The sequence below is a fragment of the Pan troglodytes genome, chromosome X, assembly GCF_028858775.2.
Source record: "Pan troglodytes isolate AG18354 chromosome X, NHGRI_mPanTro3-v2.0_pri, whole genome shotgun sequence".
NCBI lineage: Eukaryota > Metazoa > Chordata > Mammalia > Primates > Hominidae > Pan > Pan troglodytes.
Genome location: NC_072421.2, coordinates 20,649,001 through 20,662,982, shown reverse-complemented (window position 1 = coordinate 20,662,982; position 13,982 = coordinate 20,649,001). Strand labels below are relative to the sequence as shown.

The window sequence follows — 13,982 nt, the reverse complement described above, 5'->3', positions numbered from 1 at the left end:
GATTACAGGCATGTGCCACCACGCCCGGCTAATTTTTCTATTTTTAGTAGATGGGGTTTCTCCATGTTGGTCAGGTTGGTCTCGAACTCCAGACCTCAGGTGATCCGCCCGCCTCGGCCTCTCAAAGTGCTGGGATTACAGGCGTGAGCCACCGCGCCCGGCCGGTAGGTTATTTTCTAGATTAAAGAAATGGGCCGGGTGCAGTGGCTCACGCCTGTAATCCCAGCACTTTGGGAGGCTGAGGCAGGCGGATCACGAGGTCAGGAGATCGAGACTATCCTGGCTAACACGGTGAAACCCCGTCTCTACTAAAAATACAAAAAATTAGCCAGGCGTGGTGGCGGGCATCTGTAGTCCCAGCTACTCAGGAGGCTGAGGCAGGAGAATGGTGTGAACCTGGGAGGCGGAGCTTGCGGTAAGCCAAGATTGTGCCACTGCGCTCCAGCCTGGGTGACAGAGCGAGACTCCATCTCAAAAAAAAAAAAAAGAAAAGAAAAGAACCCCTCTAAAAATAATGGCCAGCAACATTTAATGAGCATTTATTATACGGGAAGTTCTTCCCACACATTTCATGTAACCATCACAGCAGCTGTTTATCACAACACATTTATCATTTATTGGCAGTTTTTTTCATCCCCTTTTAAAAATAAACACTCATTTTTCTTCCAATTTGCTAACATTTATTTTTGCTCCCCAGTTTTACAAAGTATAATTAATAACAAAGCTGTTGGGATTGTGTGACAAAGATACTTTATAGAAATATATATGATTTTTACATACTCACATGTACCACATAGGTTTGCCTTTGGAACCAGATATATCATCTAGATATTTGGGATGAAAAGGAAAAACAGGCAACCTAGAAGATTTGGGAGAAGGCCGCAGATAAGATCAACTAGGCTCTGGATTTTAAGCCTTGTTGTGGAACACTCCCTGATGTGGTTTTTGGTATTTTGCTTTTTTTGGGGTGGGGGGGGATCACTACAAATTCTTTTATTGCAATATAATTTACTAATAATAACATTAATCATTTTGAAGTGTAATCTGGTGGCATTTTGTACATTCGCAATGTTGTGAAACTGTCACCACTGCCTAAAATACCATCACATTTTCATCACTCCCAAAAGAAATCTTGAACCCATTAGTAGTGTTTCACAATGTCTCCCATCCCCTTCATTCCTTTTTTATGGCTGAACATTATTTCATTGTATGGATGTATAACGCCATATTATATTTATCCAGTGTGATGGTTAATTTTTAGTGTCAACTTGACTGGATTGGGGAATACCTAGAGAGCTGGTAAAGCATTATTTTTGTGTGTGTCTGTGAGAGTGTTTTCAGAGGAAATTGGTGTGTGAGTCTGAGTGGACTAGGTGGGGGAAGATCCACCCTCAACGTGGGTGGGATCCTCTAATCCCCTGGAGGCCAAGACAGAACAAAAACTGAGGTGCTCAGTATATGTTACTGCTTCCCCTTCATGAACTTGACATTTCTTGAGTGCTTACTGTGTACAAAACACTGTGCTAGGCCCTTTGGGGGCTACAAGAAGAAATGGGACTTAGCCCTGCCCTTAAGAAGCTTGTATCCTGATGGATGGATTGGAAAGGGAGGGTTGGCGAGAGAGGGCATCGGGAGGGTAGAGTTTCCTGTGCCTGAGGGTGGTGAATGAGAGAGGGAAGGACCCGAATGTGAAGTAAAGAGGAAAAAGGTCTGTGAGAATCAGAGCACTGATGGAATTCAATGGAAAGATTAATCTGTGTGTGTGTTGGGGGTGGGGCTATGGGGAGCAGCTCATGGAGCGCCTTCCTTTCTTTACCCTTGTATTCCTCCCACAACTCTAGCAGAAAAATGGGTACAAAGATGCCTTAAAATGTTGGTTGTTTTTATAGACACTTCTGGTATGAGGTTAAAATATTCTGCAAATTAGGAGGTTTCCATCAATGGGACATAATATTCGTGGCCCTTTGATTCAGCAACTTTTTGAGTCCCTCCCAGTCTTTAGGGTGCCAGAGATTCAGAGATAAGACAAGAGTTTAGAGGACAAGGGTCAAATGAAAAGACCCAAAGCCTGGCAGGGTGGTGCACACCTGTAATCACAGCGACTGGAGAGGCTGAGGCAGGAGGATTGCTTGAGGCCAGGAGTTAAAGATCAACCAGGGGCAGCATAGCAAGACCCAGTCCCCCTGCCCCTGCCTTCCACCTCCACGGAAAACAAAACAAAACAAAACAAACAGACCTAGACAATAGCATGTAGGACAGTAACAACCTTGGCAAAGGTAAACACTGTGGAGGAATGTGGCAGGTGATCAGTCATTCCTTCCGCAGACTGTTTTGGGGCTCACTCTGCTGAGCTCTGTCATACAGAGAGTAGCCACAGGGAGGGCCCTGCCCTGTAGAATCACCATAATCTAGAACACTGGTTCTGAAGGTGTGGGCCCTGGACCAGTGGTGTCAGCCTCACCTGGAAGCTTGTTAGAAAGGCAGATTCTCTGGCTCACCCCAGACTTACTCCATCAGAAGTTCTGGAGGTGATGTCCAGCAGTCATTTTCACAAGCCCTCCAGGTGGTTCTGATGCATGCTCAAGTGTGGTGAGCAGTAGGCTAGGACAGCTGTCAGGTCTGGATGCACATTAGAATCACACGCGGGGCTTTTAAAGCAACAGTGCCTAAACCACACCTAAGACTGACTAGATCAGAATCTGAAGGGAGACTCAGGCATCTATATTTTTGAAAGCTCTCCAGGTGATTCCATTGTATAGCCAAAGTTGAGAAGCGGTGGTCTCCACATGCTTAAACAGATCATCACAGTGCAACCAAGAGTGACCATTAAGGTGGGAAACAGTGCCTGTGAGTCCACAGAGCAGAGGATGCCTGGCAACCCCTTGAAGGGATCAGGATGGCTCCCCAGAGGAGGTGAGGACCCTTCATTGTATTTCCTATTGGATGAGCTCTTCATTCCTCCTTCCCTTTTTTTCTGGACATTGCAGTTGCACAAATCTGAGTGTGATCGGAAAGGTTATTTTAAAATTCATTTAATGTGATTAATTTTTCAAAGTTGAACACAGCTGGCTTCCCTTTAAAACTTTGTATTTTGATAGTGGTTCTTACCATGAATAATTGACTAATATCAGGTCATTAATATTCTATAGGAGAGTACTTCAAGCTAATAAAATTCATTTTAAAATTAGTTTTTAAAAATGTGTTCCTGCAGCCCAGGGATAATAGGATCTCAGTCAAGTATGAGATTTTATGCTTTTCTGTTAACATAAAATAGTTGTTTGGCTGCTCAGTATCCCTGTTTTATTCCAATTTTTTTGTAGGAATTAATTGCCCAGGAAAAGACCTCTGTTTCAGAGTTGCAAGTTTGCCTGGATGCTGTTGCCCTGGGAAACATTATTGCATCAACAGTGGGGAAGGGGTGGCTCTGACATGGGTGCTCTTTGTCCTTCTCCTGGGTAGGGCATCTCTGAGAGGGTATCCCCTTTAGGTCCTTCCCAGGGCTTCACATTTGGGCCAGATTTTTTAAAAAAATAATTAAACTTTTGTATTTTGAGGTCATTGTCAATCCACACGCAGTTATAAGAAATATTATAGGCTGGGTGCAGTGGCTAATGCCTGTAATCCCAACATTTTGGGAGGCTGAGGCAGGAGGACCGCTTGAGGCCAGGAGTTCAAGATCAGCCTGGGCAACATAGTGAGACTGCATCTCTACAAATAAATAAATAAATAAATAAGAAAAAAATTGCCGAGGCCAGGCACGGTGGCTCATGCCTTTAATCCCAGCACTTTGGGAGGCCGAGGTGGGCAGATTACGAGGTCAGGAGTTTGAGACCAGCCTGACCAACATGGTGAAACCCAGTCTCTACTAAAAATACAAAAGTTAACCAGGCGTGGTGGCGCATGCCTATAATCCCAGCTCCTCAGGAGGCTGAGGCAGGACAATCGCTTGAACCCGGGAGGCGGAGGTTGCAGTGAGCCGAGATCGCACCACTGCACTCCAGCCTGGGTAACAGAGCGAGACTCCGTCTCAAAAAGAAAAAAAAGAAAGAAAAGAAAAAGCCAAGCATGGTGACACACGCCTGTAGTCCCAGCTACATGGGAGGCTGAGGTGAGAGGATCGCTTGGGCCCAGGAGTTCGAGGCTGCAGTGAGCTGATTGTGCCACTGCACTGCAGCCTGGGTGACAGAGTGAAACCCTGTCTCAAAAAAAAAAAAAAAAAATTAGAGAGCCCATGCTCCCTTTACCTGGTTTCCCCCAGTGGTAGTATCCTACAAAACTATAGAACAGTATCACAACTAAAATGTTACCACTGATACAATCAAGACAGAGTACATTTCATGATGCCTTTTATAGACATCCACTTCCCTCCCACCCCTACCCTCTCAACCCCTGGCAAGCATGTAGGCATGGATCTGTTCTCCATAAGTTCTTATGGAGTTCAGAGGTAAAACTGGGTCCCTGGTTTTAAAAAAAGAAAGAGATGGCCATAGACTGTGGCTCATGCCTGTAATCTCAGCACTTTAGGAGGCTGAGGCAGGAGGATTGCTTTAGCCTAGGAGTTCCAACATCAGCCTGGGCAACATAGGGAGACCTTGTCTCTACTGAAAAATAAAAAAATTAGCCAGGCATGGTGGCACATACCTGTGGTTCCAGCTACATGGGAGGCTGAGGTGGGAGGATCACTTAAGCCCAAGAGTTGGAGGCTGCAGTGAGCCATGATCGTGCCACTGTACTCCAGTTTGGGCAACCAACAGAGTGATATCCTGTCTCAAAAAGATTAAAAAAAGATGATAAATGCACACAAATAGGGCACATGGACAAAGGATGATTGGGTAGGAAAGTTAGACATTTTAGGATTTCAGGCCATACATAAAGACTTTCTTTTGGAACTGAATTCAGCACTGTATTAGTCTATTTTCACACTGCTGATAAAGACATATCCAAGACTGGGAAGAAAAGGAGGTTTAATTGGACATAGAGTTCCAAATGGCTGGGGAGGCCTCAGAATCATGGAGGGAGGCGAAAGGCATTTCTTACATGGCAGCGGCAAGAGAAAATGAGGAAGATGCAAACGCAGAAATAAAATCATGAGATCTCGTGAGACTTATTCACTACCATGAGAACAGTATGGGGAATACTGCCCCCATGATTCAAATTATCTCCCACCAGTTCCCTCCCACAACACCTGGGAATTATGGGAGTACAATTCAAGATGAGATTTGGGTGGGGACACAGAGCCAAACCGTATCAAGCATTACTTCTTGGATACACTGTGTCTTTAGAGGGCATCTCCTGGTGTTAGTGTTCACAGTAATCTACCTCAATTCCTCTGGTTTAAATCTGGCTGTGTTTTGGTAATAACTGGTTTATTTGTTAGAGGCCATGGTTTGTGCTCCAGCCCTCCTTACCTCGGAATGAGCTCAAGGGCTTTTCGACAGCCTTTGGGAGAAACATACAGAGTCAGAAGGTGGAAGCTGGAGATGAGTTAATTTGGCTTCTCTTGGAATGGATATTCTCAAAATGTTTGCTCAACAATTAAGCAGAAGAAGCAGATGCTGTGTGGAAGAAGCTTTACTCATCCAGTAAATCTCAATCCCGACTCAACTCAGACCTCCTTATCCACATGTGCCCCAGAGCAGCTAGACGTGCAGAGAGAGAATCACAGGAGGGAGCTGCCAGGCTTCTCACTGCAGGGTGGTAACCGCCAGCCACATGTGGCTATTAAGTGCCTAAAGTGTGCCCAGTGTGACTAAAGAACTGAACTGTAACTGTACTTAATTTTGATATGAAATTTAAATAGCCATGTATAGCTCATGGCTACCAAATGAACACAGAGATTCCACATTGCCCATGTTGGGCTGTTTGAGTCACTCCACCCCTTTCAGTGGGATAAAACTGAATTTAAAAAAGAAAGAGACGGCCATGCATTGTGGCATGAGCAAGGAGAGGCCTTACAGCTTCCCCCAGGGTCCTCTGTAACCCCTTCCCCACCCAGCATCAGCCCTAAAACATTGCTGAGCAAACATTTTCAAACCACTAGTGTGAGGAGGAAGCTGCTAATTAGCCTGCCTGGACAGGGGCCACATCTGTGTCCAGCTGGGCCAGCGCTTGGCTCACAGTACTGCTTACTTCATACTGCTCTAATGAGTCACACTTGACTTCTCTTTAGATTTGCAAGCTCATTCTTGGGGCCAGGTTAAGATTTGTTCCCTGCATGCATCACTTCGTTACAGCACTAAGACTAAGGTGTTACATTTCTTCCTGTGCCAGGGAAGCAGCCCAGAAAAGCGGTAACTGAGAATGTGGGTCCTTTCAGCCAGATGTGAGAGATTAGGAAAAAAAAATTTAATGGTTTTTAAAGTGGGTCCTGAAGCCAGTTTCTTGCGTTGGAATCTGGCTTCAAGTGCCTCTGTTTCTACACCTGTAAGACAAGGATCATCACAGCACCTCTGTCATCATAGGGTGGTTGGGCTGAGAAAGTCTGAGCAGTGCACTTTGTCCTTGGGAACTGGTCAGTTATTACCTCTTATTATGATGATGCTGGTGATGATGACTGTGAGCATGATAATAAAGATTTTCTGGAAAGATGATTTGAAGGTGTGACTCTCATGTGTGTCCATGAGAGGGCAGCCTAAAATCATGCATGTCTGTGGAACAAGCAGCCTCTGTAAAGCCTCAAGGTAATGTGGGCAGTTTCAAGTGTGTTTGGCCCTTTTTCTTCTCTGTTTTTCTTTTTTCCCTCTGTTTGAAGAGCGCTTTCAGCCATTTTCAGGCTTACTTTAGATACGGAGCAGGCCCATGAACACCTAGAGGGCAGCATGGGCAGTACAGAGCTAGGTTCAGGCCCTGCCTGGGTGGGTGAGTTTGTGTAGGTGCCGATGAGAGCATCTGTCTAGGCGTCCTAGGCTTTTCTTTGTAACTTTTCACACAGAACTAATTCTTATTAATCAGACTCTTGAGGTAGACACTAGAACCTGACTGTGTTTAGAGAAAAAAGAAACCTGATTTTCTATGCTTGTTCCCCTTCCACTAACTTCACACCTGCCTCTGAGCATTGTGTGCATGCATTGGAGCCACCATGTAAGGGGACAGTGGCCGGAGCTGTATAGACCCAGAGTTGCATCAGCCACACATGGCTCTGGAACACACCAGGGGAGACTGAGTTACAGAGAGAGCAGAATAAGAGTCCTCAAACCATGTGGGAGCACAGAGCATCATAGGGCTGGGGGACTGTGCGGGTCTTGAAGATGGGCAGGGTTTAAACAGGTGGAGCAGGGTAGAATAAGGGATGGCATGAGCTAGAAGGTGCATGGGAGAAAGGGCAGTGCTGAGGTCAAGTTGGGAAAAGAGTTTGGAGTCAGATTGCGGGGTGGCTGGAATGAGCTGAGGAGTTGGCCTTTACATTTTTGATGACGTTCATATTGTTGATAGTGTCATAATGATTAAGAGATGACCAAAAACAAAATGAAGAATGGCACTTGGATTTTTCTAGTACTTATCTCATTTTAATATCCCTGATATATAATCTAGGCTGCAAAACCAGATGTATGTGGGGAATCATGACAATCCAGTGTTTGTCACGCCATCCCCCTTCCTCATTCCCACTGCCTACACTGTGGGCCAGGCCTTCAGACCTCCCTCCTGGACAGCAGCAGGAACCTCCTTAGAAGAAGCACAGGTTGCTGTGGCAGCAAGGCACACTATGATGCCAACTTGTGATGCTCCCAGAGAGGAAGGCGCAGATGCTGGGGAAGTGAACCTGGTTATATTAACATGAAAGCTGACTTCTAAAGAATGGTGTGCTTAAATATTATATAGATAATATACTGGGTCCAGTTGTAACAGAGTGCAGTAAATTATTTGTAATCCTAAAATGATCATGAAGATCCATTTAATCTTTTGTTTAGAAAGCCCTTTAGGGTTCTGCAGGGGTTGGTTGGAGATGAAAAGCTCCAGGGATATTTCTCAGACATTTTCGGGGAAGTTGTCATTTGTTCCATCTTATTTGTTGTAGATATTTGGATGATTCTAAGATACTAAGATTGACATTGGCACAAACTTGGCAGAACCAAAATTGAACTTGAGTGTTGTCTTTCATAGTGCTCACCCAAGGAGCTCATACGTTGGCTCCTTTCAGAAAGTAGGCCGGGCACGGTGGCTCACACCTGTAATCCCAGCACTTTGGGAGGCCAAGGTGGGCGAATCACCTGAGGTCAGGAGTTTGAGACTAGCCTGGCCAACATGATGAAACCCCATCTCTACTAAAAATACAAAAATTAGCCATGCGTGGTTGCACGCACCTGTAATCCCAGCTACTCGAGAGGCTGAGGCAGGAGAATCGCTTGAACCTGGGAGGCAGAGGTTGCAGTGAGCCAAGGTCGCGCCACTGCATTCCAGCCCAGGCGACAGAGTGAGACTCTGTCTCAAAAAAAAAAAAAAAAAAAAAAGTAAAATGTTCAGTGTCTGTGTAATGAGCAGTATTCAAAATTTTGTCCATTTTTGTGCTTCTCCTCTCCCCCAGGTGGTCCTGCTTCAGGCTTGGGAGCCTGACTAGACGAGGCCCAGTGGGCTTCTCTGCACACTGCCAGGCCCGTCTGTCACTTACTGTACTTTCTGACCCCTTGTCTGCCTGGGGGCAAAGGATTAAGGAAGGGGCTTTGTCCTCTGGGGCTGATGTTGGCCCAACTACAGGACAGCTTGGCAGGTGCATGCGAAAGTGGTCGCTGCTGCCCCTCAGCTGTGTGTGTCATGGAGAGTGACAGATTGGACTTCCTTTGGTTGAAGTGATGGAGATGGATGATGTGCACGTGCAGTCAGACTCGGGTGCCATGCCCAGTTGCCTATAGTACTTAGCAGATAGGGAAAGAGTGAAGAACTGAAACATCATCTAGTTTTCTCCTTTGTAGGCATGGAGGGATTTTTGAAATCAGATGAGAGGCAGAGATTGGCCAAAGAAAGACGAGAAGAAAGAGAAAAATGTCTGGGTAAGTTATGCACTTTGGCTATTTTGGTCCAAGGGAGTGGAGATATGGTGGTGTCTTTTCTGAAGATTCTTAGAAATTTGTGAATGAATGGGAACTAGGACAGTTGCTAGATGAACATGAAGAATCAGGCGTGAACCTACACTGCAACTGGCATGTTCACAAATAGGTAATTTTCAGAATAGTTCACTCGGCAAACATTGAACCTCTGCTGTGTTCTAGCCACTGTGTTAGGGTCTGCAGTTACGATATTGAAGAAAGAGAAACAATCGCTGCCCCTGATTGAAGGAAGTCCTAACACCTTCAAGTGTCAACTGTGTACACTCCCTCAGGTTCTCTCTTGGGAATCTAAAAGGGCCATCCTCAGGAGAACTGAGAAAATCAGCACTTGAGTCATTTTATATTTTAGGACAGAGAGCCCTGGTTGAGAAAGGCCGTCTTGCCTCTTGCAGGCTGTAGACAGATTAGTGCAGAGTGTTCTTCACAGGATGCTGAGGGAGATAGCGTTTCCCCATTGCATTGAGACAAATGAGGAGCTTTCAGGTTCTTCTCTTCTTCACTGCCTCCTGCTGATCGGTACAAGCATTGCCTCCTCCAGGGAACCCTTCCCTGCCTTGGCTAGGTGGAATTAAGGGCCCCTTAGTAAATGCCTTGAGGGTAAGGCAAATTTTGTTCGTGTGTTTTACCCCCTGACTTAGCTCAGTGTCTGGTGCTTGGTGCACACACAGTTAAACTGCTTTTGAATGAACATAGCCTTATAAGCATCATTGCTCAACCTAGCATATAGTTTAGCCATTATGCACAAGTTTGACTTAATGACAGCCGTCATAGTCATAGCTCCCACGTGGGGAGGCACTTACTGTGAACTTCACGGTCATCATCTTGTTCAATCTTAACAACACTGTGATGTGGCAAACATGACTGTCCCCACATCGTAGAGGAGGAAACCGAGGCAGAGAGATGATCTAGCTAACATGCTTAGGGTTACCCAGCTAGTGGCAGAGGTACCAGAACCCTTTATCTCAATCACTGCATGCTAGGATCCTACCAGGCTCTTTTTAGGGCTCTGCTCTTGCTTCCTTGTTTTTGGTCTTAATCCAAACTGCATGGGATGCTCTGGTAATGACACCTCTCTTCTACTTTCCTTCCCCAGCTGCTCGGGAGCAACAGATCCTGGAGAAACAGAAAAGAGCCAAGCTGCAGTACGAAAAGCAAATGGAGGAGCGATGGCGAAAACTGGAAGAGCAGCGGCAGCGGGAGGACCAAAAGAGAGCTGCTGTGGAAGAGAAAAGGAAACAGAAGCTCCGGGAGGAGGAGGTAAGGCCCAGGTGCACCCTCCGCCACCTTCCAGCCCCCTCAGCAGGGTGCTCAGAGTGCCTGGGCATCCTGCCCAGCTCTGGGGTAGGAGAGAGACCTGCCGTGCACCTTCTCCTTGGTGGCTCCCATGCCTTCTTTCAGCAGCATGACATGAAACTCGAAGCAGCACCGACATAGAACCGCAGAGACTTATCCATTCAACTCAGGTGTTAATTTGCTGTGTGATCTTGGGCAAACTGGTTGGCTTCTCTGGGCCTTGATTTGTGTGTCTGTGAAGTGAGGGTTGGATTTGGCAGTCTCCAATGCCTCTTTTAGTCATAACCTTTTCTGACTCTAAGACTCAAAGGGTCCCTGGTGGTCTAGTAGATAGGGGAAAAAAAAAAAGAGACTCAGAGGAGATTGTGGATAGCGGCTGGGTGAGATGAATCTGAGGATTACAGATGGGAGTTCATGCCTCCAGGGCAGGCACAAGGCCAGAACAAGAGCTTGTGAGGTTGAGAACAATGTGATCCTGTCAGTTGCTACTGGCAAATTAGTCTACCCTCAAATACCAAGATGCTAATATATTTAAATTTTAATGTAGTTCTTTGCTTTAATTGCTCTTTCCAGTTACCTTTTAAAAAAGAAATGGCACATAATTACCCCTACAGAGTTCTTTATTACTAAATTTTGAAAATATATTTAGAAAGCATATTTGGATTATAGATTTTCTTCACGATTATATTTTTAGGAGGTAATAAAAACCTTATGTCAGTTGATGATAATTTTTTATTCATAAGGTATAATGATTCATCTTTTAGTATGAACAATATAGAGGTTTGGTAATCTCCAACCCTATAGGATTCGAAGATGTTTGTACAAATTCAGTATTTTTTAAAATCTCTGAACAGTTGCTTATCACTATATATATTTACCCCTTCCTTCTTTTTTTTTTAAAGAACACATACGAAAACACACACACAGTCAGACCCATCTTTGCCCAAGAAGCACCCTTTCATGGTGATTGCTTTCCTCCTCTTAGAAAATGAGGTCTAAGCCAGTGTCTTAGCTATGGTTCACCGTTACTGGCTGCAGTCTGATTGCTGTGCCTTCATCTGCTCCCAGTTCAAATGTCAGCTCCAATGCCAGCTCTACCACTGAGCAGCTGGTGGCCAGGGGCAAGTCACATGCCCCTCTAACTCTGTCTCCTTAGCCCAAAACAGAGGTAGTTACAGGAATTAAAAGAGGTGACTTTTGTAAAAGTGCCCAGCAAAGCACCTAGCACAGAGTAATCGTTCAGGAATGTTACATTCTGTTTAGTTACTTCAGCTGAGCTTGGCTAAAGCAAGGTCAAGAGGGTGCTACCCACAAAAGCTTATGAAACAGAGTCAGTAGATGGGAAAAAGCCACAGTATAATAGGCTGTTTTGGTAACTTGGGACAGATTTCTCCTTTCCTAACTTCTGTGTTTGTCAAGAGTTGCTGGACTCACCCATTTTCTTCCCATCCTCCATTCCTTGATGACTTAGAGCTTGTCCTCTTCTTCCATGATCTCTCCATTTTGAAAGCTTGTCACTGCTGCTTCCAGGAAGGGGTACTGTGAAGTCACATAAGACACTTCCCATGCTCTGACATATGCATTGTCACTGGGGGCTGCTTTTGAGGCAATTTCTGTTTATAGTTTTTCTCTACAGAACATTAGTGCTGGAGGCATGTTAAATTAAGTAGAACAGCTCCCCCTTCTTGGAGGTGAGGGAGTTTTATGCCATATGGTTGGTCCTGATGCAGCTGAATCTTTTGTGGTTTCCCTTCTGGGTAATTTTCTATTTGTGTGCTTCCTTGCACCCCTAATGTGGTGGAGGGAAGCAGGAGGCTGCCCGACCGACCCTTGTCAGCCCAAGCTGAGCTTGGTTCCCTCTTCTCCCTGGGCACAGCAGGGCAGGGCTGAGGGCTGGGCCTCCTGTGGTTGTGTAGCAACCCAAGGAAACAGCAGCCTCCTTCTGCCACCTGCTCCTGCCCTCAGGGTCCCAGGGGACCCAGGTGTAGCTTAGGGACTTGCCACACACAGGCTGGCTTGTTAGCTACATTGGGTCGGTGCTCTGCTGGCACAGAGGCCTTTTTGGCATTCTCGTGGGTGACATTTAGGGAGAAGGGATCAGCCTGCATTACGGAAGCCCCTCTTCAAAGGAAACCCTCTGCACTGGCCCCTATGATTCAAGGGGAGCTCTGGGAGGGCTGCAGCCTGCTCAGTGCCTGGCTGTGGATGTTCTCCATTCTCTTCTCAGTGTCAGATTGAAGTCTTTTTTTTTTTTGGTCATGTTCTGTCTCTGTCAGCCAGAGAAAAGCCTCTGCAGGAAGATCATTCATCCTATGCAGGCCATTTTACTTCTCTAGCCTGTTGGAAAGTGTTTGTTGCCCACCAAATCCTGCCTCTCTGGGTCTGATACTTAGGAGCTCATGAGAGGCCTGTTGACCCCACCCCAGCCCTGCCCTGGCTCTGTATCCCTATGGTTGCCATGATGTCACTCTTGATAACCCCTCATGTCTGTGCCAGGGCAGAAGTGGGTACCACCAATGGCCTGTCTCTCAGAGGTCTTAAGAGTAGTCAGGCCTGTCCCAGGGAGGGGTCCCAGGGAGGGGTGGGGTGGTTCTACTGTCCACTTGACACCCTGACCTTAAACTCATTCTCTTGCTGGAGGCCACCTACTCCTTAAGTTCTTAGAACCTTCACGTGCCACACAGCTCCCAGGAACCAAGCTACCAGAACAAGTTCCTGTCACCTGTGTTAGGGCTGACAACACGGTATGCCAGCCCATTCTCAGGGCAGTATAGCTTCCTGACCAGTGGCCCTGGAAAATTGGATTTGGAAAAGCCAACTTCATGTTCCTTATGCTAAACAGAAAAGAGAAAGGCCTCTTTCTCTTTCTTTCTTTCTTTCTCTCTCTCTCTCTTTTCTTTTCTTTTCTTTCTTTTCTGCACACATCCCTGCTGAGGACCGCTGGGGGTGTGTCCCTGCAGTGTCATCCCCAGAACACATGTAATGGGCCGGGCATGGTGGCTTATGCCTGTAATCCCAGCACTTTGGGGAGCCAAGGCAGGTGGATCACCTGAGGTCAGGAGTTCAAGACCAGCCTGGCCAACATGGTGAAAACCCATCTCTACTAAAAATACAAAAATTAGACAGGCTTGGTGGTGCTCACCTGTAATCCCAGTTACTTAGGAGGCTGAGGTGAGAGAATCACTTGAACCTAGGAGGTGGAGGTTGCAGTGAGCAGAGATCGCACCACTGCACTCCAGCCTAGGTGACAAAGCAAGACTCTGTCTCAAAAAAAAAAAAAGAACACATATAATGGCAGTTGAAGAGGCACAGCCACCCCCTACCACCCATTCCTGCCAGAGACTGCTGTCTGAGTAACAGTGTCTGGAATGTGCCCTGCTGGCAACCTTTAATACTGTTCAGCCAGTTCAGCGGGGTCACCTTGGTCGTGATTCTCCAAGTTCATCCAGACAGATCTAAAGCCAGACCTCAAGGCATCAAGTGTGAGGCTCGCTCCTTCCTTCTTTCCTTCCTTATCTCCCTTTCCTTCCTTTCTATCTTTCCTTCCTTCCTCTCTTTCCTTCCTTCCTTTTTTCCTTCCTTCTTTCCTTCCTTCCTATCTATCCTGTCTTTCTTCCTTCCTATCTTTCTTCCTTCCTATCTTTCCTT

General features: G+C 46.1%; 1 protein-coding gene across 14 annotated transcripts in view; it reads left to right on the top strand.

Annotated features, from left to right (window-relative positions):
* The window catches only part of MAP7D2 (MAP7 domain containing 2), a 111,394-nt gene that overhangs the window by 44,710 nt on the left and 52,702 nt on the right, over window positions 1–13,982 (top strand). For 13 of the 14 annotated variants that reach the window (XM_016942859.3, XM_016942871.3, XM_016942870.3 and 10 more), the window contains exons 2-3: window positions 8,907–8,984; window positions 10,135–10,298. In XM_016942859.3, coding sequence (XP_016798348.1) covers window positions 8,907–8,984; window positions 10,135–10,298 — 242 coding nt within the window. The remainder of the gene's footprint in view (window positions 1–8,906; window positions 8,985–10,134; window positions 10,299–13,982) is intronic. The other variant, XM_054676725.2, reaches the window with a different exon arrangement.